The sequence below is a fragment of the Uranotaenia lowii genome, chromosome 3 (assembly GCF_029784155.1).
Source record: "Uranotaenia lowii strain MFRU-FL chromosome 3, ASM2978415v1, whole genome shotgun sequence".
NCBI lineage: Eukaryota > Metazoa > Arthropoda > Insecta > Diptera > Culicidae > Uranotaenia > Uranotaenia lowii.
Genome location: NC_073693.1, coordinates 300,137,603 through 300,149,826, shown reverse-complemented (window position 1 = coordinate 300,149,826; position 12,224 = coordinate 300,137,603). Strand labels below are relative to the sequence as shown.

The 12,224-nt window shown below is 36.5% G+C and overlaps 1 protein-coding gene across 1 annotated transcript in view; it reads left to right on the top strand.

The window, feature by feature from the left end:
• Nucleotides 1-10,774, top strand: part of LOC129754149 (uncharacterized) — a 57,840-nt gene extending 47,066 nt beyond the window's left edge. Inside the window, exon 2 of the mRNA XM_055750033.1 lies at nt 9,878-10,774. Within this exon, the coding sequence (XP_055606008.1) occupies nt 9,878-10,509 (632 nt within the window). The 3' untranslated portion in view covers nt 10,510-10,774. The remainder of the gene's footprint in view (nt 1-9,877) is intronic.
• The last annotated feature ends 1,450 nt before the right edge of the window (nt 10,775-12,224 follow it).

Genomic DNA, 12,224 nt, shown 5'->3' with positions numbered 1-12,224 from the left:
AAAAAAATAGAAAAAAAATATGCAAATCTGCAACGCCAAACCAAAACAGTCAAGGTTAGGTGAACCAGAGCGCGTGCTTGAGAAGCCAAGCTGAAAAGAAACAAAATAAAAAAGGAAAGAAGCGAAAAACAAGTTTTTAAGACGTGAGCTGAGAGCAAAACAAGCAAAATACCAAACTCAACAAAAACAAAAACGACAGCCAGCCGAATCCACAAGGTAAAAGACCACAGATGCTTGACCTAAATTGCGTTCATTGGTCGCTTGCTCTGGCTTGGCTTGTTGAGTTTTGCCGGTTGGTCAGCGAGAATGATTCAGTTAGAGTTAATTATGGTTTCCTTTTTCTTTTTTGTTGTTGTTTTCGTTTTTCGGCACTTATTTGTCCAAAGCAAGCTGAACATGAATTTATAAATTTCAAAAAACAGTTTAGCAGTTGAGTGGGCAGAGCGGTTCATTGAATGCTCATTTGAATTGGTTTTGTTCGGCTTATTATGAAATTGTGGTATTATAACTCATTGATTTAAGGGTGATGAAAGAAAGACATAATAGAGGAAAAATCGGGAATTTATGGAAAGGAACCTCTTTTCTAATTCTCCGTAAATATTCACGTCAGAAATTTTTTTGTGACTTAAGATACAGTGGTTCTACGTAAGTTTGAGTTTTCTAACTTTTTTCTACCAAACTGCTATGTATATCTTAGTAATTAGGCAACTTCTATTGTCAAAACGTTTGCACTTTTGCTGTATGTATGTATGTATGTAGATAATCCACCATGAGTGCACAGATTCACCGCAGTTTCGCCAACGTATGCGCTGAATTGCATTCTTTAGATCATGAGTTCGGCTAATCTTCATGCAAATCACCACATACCCGACATCATGACTTCGTGTGAACTGTCATGTAATGAATGTGTTTTGTGTATGTGTGTGAGTCTTATATGGAGAACGAGACAATCAGTTTCGCATTCGTATGAAATTCATCACATTTTCTGTGTTATGAATCTACGACAGGTATTCCGCACTCGTGTATATACCTGCCTTGCTGGCAACGGATTGAACATTCTTATTATATAGTCAGTTAAGAGGAAACACATCTTACCTGTCGGCCACTTATAGGATTCGAACCCAAAAGTTTTCTTACCAATACCGGTAATCGAACCCAGTACGCCTGGCATACATAAACCAGACTCGCGCCAGCCTATCATCGGCGCTACTATCAAAACTTTTGCACTTTTGCTGTAGATTATTACGCGTCAAATTAGCCATATGCAACAGCACAAAGATAAGCGAAACACTTGACAAAGATTATTCCGACAGGCAATAATTTTTGCCTGCCGGAAACGGATTTACTGCATAGTTAAGGTTCTGAATTAAGTTATCACCAATAACCATAGACTTTTTACCATAGTTGAGATCATGAGATTCGTGAGCATCCTAGAGTCAGGGTGGCCACTCATTCGGGAAAAGCGGGAAAAAGACGGGATTTGAAATCTAACGGGAAAATAGCGGGAAAAAGCCGGAAATTCTTCCGAAAGGTCGGGAATTTTTGGCTTAGTGAAAGTCTGTTATATGAAGTTTGGTCGAAATAGATCGAAACAAGTAGAAATAGATTGACAGTTGATCAGCAGTCTCTTTTCAATTGACTTCGACGAATTCTACCAGGTCGAAACGGATCTTCCTGCCGAGTTGGATCGGTTTCGACTAGTTTCAACTTACTTTATTGAACAACGGGAATAACCGTAACGAAATCGTCAATGCAGTATGCTCGCAATTCTCATTCGAGGTATGTCGAGTCCTTAAAAGCAAAATATCAGAAATAAACTATTGCAAAACGGAAGCGAGGGGCAGAAAATAAGGCAAAGGAACTGGAGGCGAAAAAATTGAAGGTGTTATCTGAAGCTCAGAGACGTTATCTGACGCTGCACAGTGGTCCAAAAGGGCCTGAAATGGAACTTTTTTCCTGGTGACTTTGTCTTTCATTTTAGCTATTAGATGTCTTCAGAACATTTACTAGTAAGATGGTTTCCCATAACGTGAAAGTATCAAAAATAAGTCACAGCCTACTACGATAAAAATAAAAACACTAACTTTTTTGTTTGAAGAGATAGAGACTAAATTTGTTCTACAAAGTTGTAGATATCATCAAAATATGAAACTTTGCTGAAACAACAAGAGCTTTATCTCTATTCAGTGCAGAGTTATAAAGCTTTTAGTTCAAAACATACTTAAAATTTGTTTTTTGTACTTAACTATTGTTAATTTTGAACTTACATAAATATGATGTTCACAACATTTATTGCGATACTCAATACGCACATTTTGCACTAGATCTTAAGTCTCTACGACCTTGTCTTCCGAAGTTATCGCAATTTCAAGTTTTATTTTTCCTTAATTTCACGAATTTCTAGGGTAAAATGGGGCAAGTGGATCCAAAAACTAAATACCACATCTTGAAGTATAATTCAAGTACTACAAACTTAGCCAAAAACTACTTGTCTCCACGCGCCCGTTTTTGAGTACGGTCGGCATAAATTTGTTGAATTCTTAGATTTTAACGAGCAAATAGAGTTTTATTGTCATTGTTGAAATAAAAACATGCTTAAAATGCACATAACTTTATCCGTTTTCAACTGAAATCATCAAATAGCACATCAAAACGCATTGAAATTTTATCACCTTTTCAAATTTAATATTTAAAAAAAAAATTAACAAGAAGCATTTCCAGTTAAAACCGTAAAAACGCTTTAAAACTGTTAAAAGGTACAAACGGTATCATCAAAAATTCTCTAAAAAATACCATTCAATAGCTCGTTTGTTGTTGCAACTTTCATTTGAAGACATCAAAACAGATAGTTCATTCCTTGAGAAGATATGACAGAATTATTAACAATCAATCTCTATTTTCTCGTTAAAATCTAAGAATTCAACAAATTTATGCCGACCGTACTCAAAAACGGGCGCGTGGAGACAAGTAGTTTTTGGCTAAGTTTGTAGTACTTGAATTATACTTCAAGATGTGGTATTTAGTTTTTGGATCCACTTGCCCTATTTTACCCTAGAAATTCGTGAAATTAAGGAAAAATAAAACTTGAAATTGCGATAACTTCGGAAGACAAGGTCGTAGAGACTTAAGATCTAGTGCAAAATGTGCGTATTGAGTATCGCAATAAATGTTGTGAACATCATATTTATGTAAGTTCAAAATTAACAATAGTTAAGTACAAAAAACAAATTTTAAGTATGTTTTGAACTAAAAGCTTTATAACTCTGCACTGAATAGAGATAAAGCTCTTGTTGTTTCAGCAAAGTTTCATATTTTGATGATATCTACAACTTTGTAGAACAAATTTAGTCTCTATCTCTTCAAACAAAAAAGTTAGTGTTTTTATTTTTATCGTAGTAGGCTGTGACTTATTTTTGATACTTTCACGTTATGGGAAACAATCTTACTAGTAAATGTTCTGAAGACATCTAATAGCTAAAATGAAAGACAAAGTCACCAGGAAAAAACTTCCATTTCAGGCCCTTTTGGATCACTGTGCGCTGATGGACGAAAAAATTAAAACACTTAAAAATATCTGAGAAACAAATACAGCAAAAAAAACGATTATTACACAATATTTTAATTAATACAAGGTCCACTGGGGTAAGTGTGGACGGTTTTTCGTATAGTTCAACTTGAAAAACCATTAAAAAATCAGCAGTGGTTCAATTTTGATAAAATTACGTTCAATTTGATGCAGAACATGTTGATTACAAACGCTGAAGAGATGGGCTTGATAGACGCAAAGCAGGAAAAGTTACCTCGTAAATTGTTGCTGGTGTCTTCACTTACCCCGCTTTATGGGGTAACTGGGGACGGTATATTTTCCTTTTGATTTCTCAGGAAATTTTCAACAAATTTTCGTTTTCTTGGTTTAATACGTTACTTTATTGCTCGAACAGTCAAAACTTTTAAAAAAGTTCATGGTTCTATTAGTAAGATATCTTTCAACGATTATTATGATTAATTTATGTTGCAACACACGATTTTATCGGAAATATACCTATACTTATTCCAGAACAAACAAGTATTTTACAGAACTTTTCATGATCCGAATCTAATATATAAAGATGAGTTGGACTATATATGTTTGTATGCACCTTATACAAATCCACACCGCTTAACCGATCAGCCTGAAATTTGGTACAGTTATGTGTTTGGACCATGGTAAGGTTTTAGTAATAGTTTTGAGCACCTCCCACCTAAGAAAAGGGACCCTCCCATACAACTTTCGTTTTTATTCACACGAATCAAAAGTCATGGCACCCATTTTGCCAACCGTTTTTCGTTTCCTTTGGCGGGGTTGTTTTCACCATCACCATGGGCTGGGCATTAGAAACGACCATCCAGAGTTCACGTGTACTGGATAGCAAATCAAAGCCTGCCAGCGATTTAAAAATTCATAGCGAAGTTTTTGGCGGGTTTTTTTCCTTCTACTGTTCAAAGCACGTGGTACTGGTTCGAGGTATTTGATTGCAATAATGAGCCTTAATTAAGGATTGAAAAATACAATTACCCTGTTAGGAATATATTGACTAGAATTTCAGTGGTTTTCAAAGTGCTCCCTATAGCCGCCCGAGGGCTTTGAGAGCCAACAAGGATACACAGTGAACTGAGAAGTGAACAGTGAATAACTATTTGGACTGGAGGCTGAAAAACTAATGAACAGCATTTTCATAGACTCCAGCTTTTAAGAACCAACCATTTTCATATTTTTAGGATTCCTTATAAAGAAAGAAAAATTAATAAGATACAGAGTTATACGTTGAAGGCTGCAATTTCAATGCGATTTTTGATAGCCGCCGGGAAATTTAAACGGGGGAGTAGAAATTTTATTAGATAATTAAATCTGAGGTTTTAAGCTTTATACAATTCTTTTTCATTGACCAATTTATAACTTTTGATTTATTTTTGGCCATCAATGTGTTTAATTCTACCATCCAATTTGAAAAAAAATTGGTTGGTAATGCGAGTTCAGACAAATGATATCAAAGAGTTTTAACATTGATTACTCTTCAAAATAATTAATAGAATGATTGTGTCCGAAGATAAAAAACTTAAATAGAACTCAAATAAGACCATTTCTATAACATTTAAATGGTGATTTCGGTTCAGAGATGTGTAACAAGGGTTTCTTATGGTCGTCGCCACAATAAAAAAAAAACGAAAACATTAATTAAATTTAACAATTGGCCACTTTTATTTTGACCCACCCAAGCTCCCGACTATTCTGGTCATTTTAGTTTTGGAGTGTATTTTCCACTTACGGTTCTTGTCCGTCTGGCGCCTTCCTGGGAACCATGCATGGTCCCACTTTCGGCCTCGTACTTGCCTCCGAGACGCTCGACCGCCTGGCCATGCTGCTGCTGGTCTTGTTGCTCTGCTGCTTGCATCGATTGTGACGCACCGAATTGCCGTACCGGATGTTGTTGTTGTTCTGCTGCTGGTGCAGCACTTTCCACACAGCCGGAGGTGTAGCTGGTATCGCTCCGATGGCCTGCATGACCTTGCCGTGCCGGATGTTGTTGCTGAAGTTGTTGTTGTTCTGCTGCGGGTGCAGCATCTCCAAAACAGCCGGAGGTGTGGCTGGTATCGAACCGATAGAGCGCACGACATTGCCGTGTCGGATATTGTTGCGGAAGTCGTTTTCCTGGTGCAGCATTTCCTCGGCTGGCGGAGGTATGGGCGTTCCATGTTGCTGTAGTGTTTTTGAGGGAGCTGTTGATGTGCTGGCTCCGAAGTCGACGATGATGGAGTGGCCATCTGTGCCACGATTGCCGCTTCTGTTCTCCGTGGGGATGCGGATCAAAAGCCCCGAATCTTTCCGCAGACTCGCGGGCAAAAAAAAAGCCTCCGCACTAACGACTCAGCACCACACTTTTTTTTTCCTTTTCCAAGACTGACGTCCGGAAATATTGTTGTTGTTGGTTTTATGGCCTGAGGAACGGTGCCTCATATAGCCATTTCGTCTTGTTTTTGTCATTTGACGGCTCTATCCGTCCGGAAATATTGATGACAATTCACCAGTCTTTTTTTTTTTAGTTTTTCGGGAACTATGGGCTGTCGGGTTTTTTTCAAAAATAAGTTCGATACAGTGGGCCAAATCTGGTCGAACAAGTTGGTTTATTTTTGATGAGGGTTGGGTTTTTTAACTGTATTTTTGCTCAAATCACACCATAATAAAATTTCTAAAAATCAACTGTAACAGATGATTTATTTTCAATAACTCCAAGAAACTTTTAGTAAAACTTTCTACATTTAACAAAAACTAATCATAAAACAGTGTTCAATTAAAAAGCGAAAAAAGCACACATGCAATTAAAAACATGCAAATGAGTCTTAAACATAGTTCAACAAGGTTCGGAAGTGTTTTCTGGAAATTTTTATGTGAATAAAACTTAAATATACCATTGTACAAGTAGATCATCCATCTTGAAAAGTGGGATAATCTCCAAAAGAGATTTTCATCGAATGGAGGATGGGAAAGATAGAAAATTATTTTATCATTTGCATTTAAAAAATTAAATGCCAAATCTATTCGAGCTTCTTAGAAAAAAGGTGGGTTAAAAAAAATTTTCGTGATAGGGAAAGGGAAAGAAAATTATTTTGAAATTCTATTGATAATCCTCAAAACTATATGCTTCTTCAAAAAAAAAAAATCAAATCGATAAACACAGTGAATAATCTCAATAAAAACTTTCAAAAGACTTACAAAACATACGTGGCCAAACATGAGCCAAATTTGTTAAAATGATGAATATAAAGCTTCCAACATTTCGAAAAATCAAACGACTCATTTTGATTTATATTTTTCGTGTACCCGAGCAAGGCCGGGTAAAATAAGCTAGTGCTAAATATAGCTAAATTGTATTGGATAGAGGAGAGAAAATTTAAAAAAATGTGTAAAAATATAAATTGAAAATTAATAAAAAGTCGCTGTAAACATCCGCTATTTTTGGAATCGTATTTTTTTACAGGTTTTGGAAAGACTACAAGTAAATTCAACATTCTGCATTTAAAGTTTGAAAAAATAGTTCACAGTATTGTTTTTACATCCATCGTCCCCACTTACCCCTCGTCCATACTTACCCCCTTACCCTTTTTCTTTTATCAACAATCTTATTTGTCTAGCATTTGCGACTCGAGTTACATAGTTTTAAAAATTTAAAAAAAAATCCCTGCGTATCAATCTAATGATTTGTAGTTGAATTGGTAAAAATAACTGAAAAAATCCTTTAAAATATCATTTACCACCATAGTAATAAATATTTAAAAAAAAATTTTGGAATTTTGCTTGGTTTTCTGTTTTACAAAATCGGGAATTTCGTGAGACCATGCGGGAAAAAGACGGGAAAAATGCGGGAAAAATACAGGAAAAATGCGGGAAATCAAAAAATCAAGAATTACAGGTTATGTTAATTAAAGATTGATTTATTTTAAAGGTTGCAGTTTCAGTGGCACGCAATAGTCAAAAAAAAATTTCTGTGTACATATGAATTGAATATGGTAAACCGGTAGGATAAAAATCATGACAATCAGTTGAACACTCAATAACTACCAGCTAGACATTTCTAAAGCTGACTTTTCCTGTATTTTTGCACGATTTACTTTCAAGATAACATTGCATTCATCAATAAAATAAGAAAATAAAACATAATGCAATCTTCAATGGGCCAAAAAATTTCATAACATAAATAAATAAATAAATAGAGGCCTTACAACACAATCAGAATAAAATTGGAATTCATTTTCGTTCTAAAACGTGTTTATATTTGAAATTTCTGCCATTCGCTTATAAATTTTCGATATATTCGTTATTGTGACGTAACAAAAAAATCCAATATGGCTCTCGACACTACATAGTAAACGAAAATTACCGAGTTCGGTAATTTTTTTTACCGAAATCCTAACATGTGTAAATCGTTAAACTGTTCGGTAATTTTTTCGGTAAAAAATAAACGAACATCGGTAAATCGATTCTTCATTTACTGATGTTCGTTTATTTTTTATCGAAAAAAATACCGAACAGTTTAACGATTTACACATGTTAGGATTTCGGTAAAAAAATTACCGAACTCGGTAATTTTCGTTTACTGTGTACGTTCTTTAAATATTCCTTGATTGTATGTAGATGGGAGCCGAGAGGAGACAAAAAATTCTGCACATCCACATGCAATTAAACGTGATCTACAATAAAAGTCACATAAAAAGGGTAATTTTGACTTATAATATGATTTTTAGGTAATTTAACGTCCAAAATTCGAACGTTCTTTTAGATTTCATCCATGAAGTCTAGTTTTGGTGTTATGGTGATTCAAAGATGAAAATTACGTTCATTTGAAGGAAAATTAGCAAGTAAAAACAAATGATCGATAACAAAAACTGTTTATGAATGAGTTAATTATTCTTGAAGTAAATCACGTGGTAGATTAAGATTTGATGTTCTGGCAACAGAGATTTAACGTTTAGAAATGAAAAAATCATTTCAAAATTCAATAGACGACCTCTAATAATTTCTGGCATCACTGGAAATCATTTTTGAGTTTTCAGCAACTTTGTTGAAGACCGCAAAACGTTTTGACTTATGTTTGAAAGATATAGAGTTGTTTTTTGACATAAATTGCTTAGTTAGAGGTCAATAAATTTGTTTTTCTTAACGAATTCATAGTACGTAATCAGTAGAGGGTTGAAAAGGAAATTCTACACTATTCTCTTGAGTGAATTATATGTACTCAATAACAAACATTAGAGTTGCAAAAGGGATCCTAATGTGCGCTATATGTGACTTTAAAAAGTAAATCTTAAGTTAGTTTTGACTACGTCGTATGAATCAATATGAACAAAATTGAGTTATTGGCTTCAAACCAGGCATGCCAATGTGCCTGATTTTTCAGGATTTGCCTGATGATAGTCCATTAAATTTCCCTGGATTTTGAAAATATGCCTGATTTTGCCTGATTTTTGCGAATGTGATGAAAAATGGGTAGTAAGGAACTGGATTAGGTACCATTGCTGAAGTTGAAAAAATTAAAAAGTGAATGAATCAAAGCAGTCGAAAGATTCCTTTGAATTCTTATTTAAAAAAGGGAATCTTTGGATTGCTTTGATTCAGTAGAATTATTCAACCAAGTAGGCTCACAACACATATTTGAGTGAAAATGATAAAAAAAGGCCATCACTTTGAGCGAAATTTTCGTTACTTTAACGTAGCTTGATTTTGCCTGATTTTTATTTCTAATGATATGAATTTAGGGCGTATGCTTTTCTCATTTTTGAGTGCAATTTGGTTTTTGCGACGTTTTGCACTGCACTGGATTGGCGTACAAAATAAAGGTCGCAAAATAACTGTTCGGTGTGTTGCATTTTCCAAAAAGTGAAGTGAGTGAATCTTATGTACTCATCAATGCACTTAAAAGTTGCAAAAATGATTCATATGTGCGTTTTACGTTAAGTTTTGAATGAGGTATTGGTATTGTAGCGCGCTAAGCTCAGTGCCTAAGGTTTAGGACTATCGCCCTGACGTTCCATGGCTCGAATAACACTATGAGTTTATTTAGGCTAATGCTTGGGTAAATCAAAACCCAATCATTTTTAAAGGGCCAGAGTTGATTTTCAAAGATATTTCAATGTTTATTGTTTGTTTTTTTTTTCAAAGAAGTTCCACGATTTCTTGAGTATATTCTATGAGGGCTGGAAAGAGTTCTCTTCAGCTTGATTTTGAAACTTTAAAGTATCGATAAGAACTAAAATCATGGCACATCAGCACATTTAATGGGCTGATTAAGCTCTCACGCAACTTTCATTAAAATATACTTTTTTTCTCTAATTCTTCTCACAGGTCTCACGCTACTAGCGTCCTCGCCTCCGACCAAACTCACTGGCGCAACCGGTGGAATCTACCGACCTCCGGCTGCCCGCAAGGCGCTGAAACTGGTCGAGAGTGCCATCCAACTAGCACCGGCAGCAGCCAGCGAAAATCCCAACGAATATCACCATCATTCGTTAGGGGGGAAAGAACATTCTGCTTTCCTCACGATCACCCCGCGTTCTTCCGCTGCTAGGAGTGGTAGTGAAGTGTCAACAACAACCTTAGAAACCAACAACGGTTCTACTAGTGAAGAAATTTGTACTGACCCCAGTAATAGCAACAGCGGCACCTCAACAACAACATCAACAGTTAATAGTACTAACACGCTGATAAGTGATGTAAAGTCAGACACCACAGTCAATAGGACGCCGCCGAATCTATTACCGGACGATAACAACAACGAATGCAGCGGCGTAACTACAGGTGCTATTTATAGTAGTAGTTGCGGTGTCATTACTACCAGTGCAAGTTGCATTTCCAGCAACGATCAGCAGCAGCAGCAGCCGGCAATCGGTGCTGATCAAGGAAATCACACCGCCATCGGTGGCAGCAATAGGTATGCAGAATTGCACGAAGATGAAAAAAAACCCATTCATATCTAACAAGCTTGTCAAGTGGATGCCGACCATATGAGCCTTATGAGGCGCACATACCGGCAATGTTGCGTTAAGCTTAGCTAGTAGGTACATAAGTAAATGCCTCATTACTTACTTGCGTTCGAGTACGACTGGTGCGGTGAGAAATGGGGTTATTGGTTTAGTCGAGCGAGTCGGCGATAAATGGGGCGGACGCTAGGTTTTCCCTTCTGTTTATGGAAGGTAGCTACCCATCATAACCGCACCATATCAAACGACACGTGGGAAATAAAAAAAAAACCTCGAGTAACGAGTTACACTACAAGAAGCCGTCCCCGCGTACAACAACTGGATGGTACAAGGTCTTGTTATGACTGGCCTGGCCGAGATGAATGGCGTAGCTTCATTGCTGAGAGGAAGATATTTCTTTGCCGATGCAGTTTTTTCCTAATAAGTTCAGTAAGGGTAGTCTATTGCCCCTACCGGTAGTTATCCGGATGTAAGCGATAGCTGAAATTGTTGGTCACTGTGTCATTTGTGCATCGCGACGCGCATCTGATGGTCATTTGTTCCGCAGTAGTTGATTTGCAGTTTATGGCACCATTGGTACAGACTCGGTGATCCATTATGTTTAAGGGTTGTCTTCGCCGTGCCTTGTGGAAATTATTCAGCTCATTTGTGGAGCAGCTCTGCAATTATCGAACTGCTTCCTGAAGTCTTGACTTGAAATTAATCTTATTTTGATTGACATGGATTTTGTTACTTTTCCCTGGGGACAATTTAGGCGTAACTACTAAAATTTAACCTGTGTTAATTTTTTAAACTAGCTGATACTATTTTTGACGGTCGCCATAGAAGAGAGGAAGTTAGCAATTTTCTCCTAAAGATATTTTTTTTTTAATTCTTGAAATACCAGACCTTTTGTGATAAAATTAAATTGAAGATAGCATGACTTTCTAACGGTTCAAACTAAACAAAGTAAAGCAGTGAAACTTTTTGCCTCCTATAATCGCTTTAGCCAGTGTACTCAGGATAAGTCTACGTCAAGTCCTTTCGTATGCCTTCTCGATGTCAAGGAAGAGATATTCGACGTGATGTTTTCTTTCAATAGCCCATTTTTTGAGGTTTCCTAATTTGGTCAGTTCTTCTAATGTTTGTCTTACGCGACAAACGCTGCTGAAGCTCCTAGCTCCAGATTATTCTTCAACCGGTGAGTCTGTAATAGTTTGTGGCCATCATAATCAACCCCGACTGATATGGGAAGCGAATGACATGGAAGCCAAACTGTCGAATGTAACATCTCTTAGTGTAGCTGCTGCCACCTTGATTGATGGAACAAATTCGCTTGGTTTGGTTCAATTTAACGTTATCAAGAATCATCTTGAACTTATGTTCGATTCAGTTTTCGGTTTTAGTGAAGATTAAATCTTCGTGAATGCTTCTCCTGATGCCTTGGTTCCAGTAGATGTTCATCACCCACCCATTGTTTTCGATCTGCCCGCTGATTTGTCCGCCGAAGTTGCTCCGCCATACGTTTCAAGAGATAATAGCAGACCTCTGAATTTCCGAAAGACAGACTTTTTGCTACTTTCATATTACCTAGATAGCATTGAATGGGATGTAGTTTTCAGTAACTCACAGGTTGACGACATGACAGTATCCTTTTGCGATATAATTAGCGACTGGTTAAATTCAAACGTTCCTAGGTTCAAACCACAATTTTCCCCCGCTTGGAGTACACC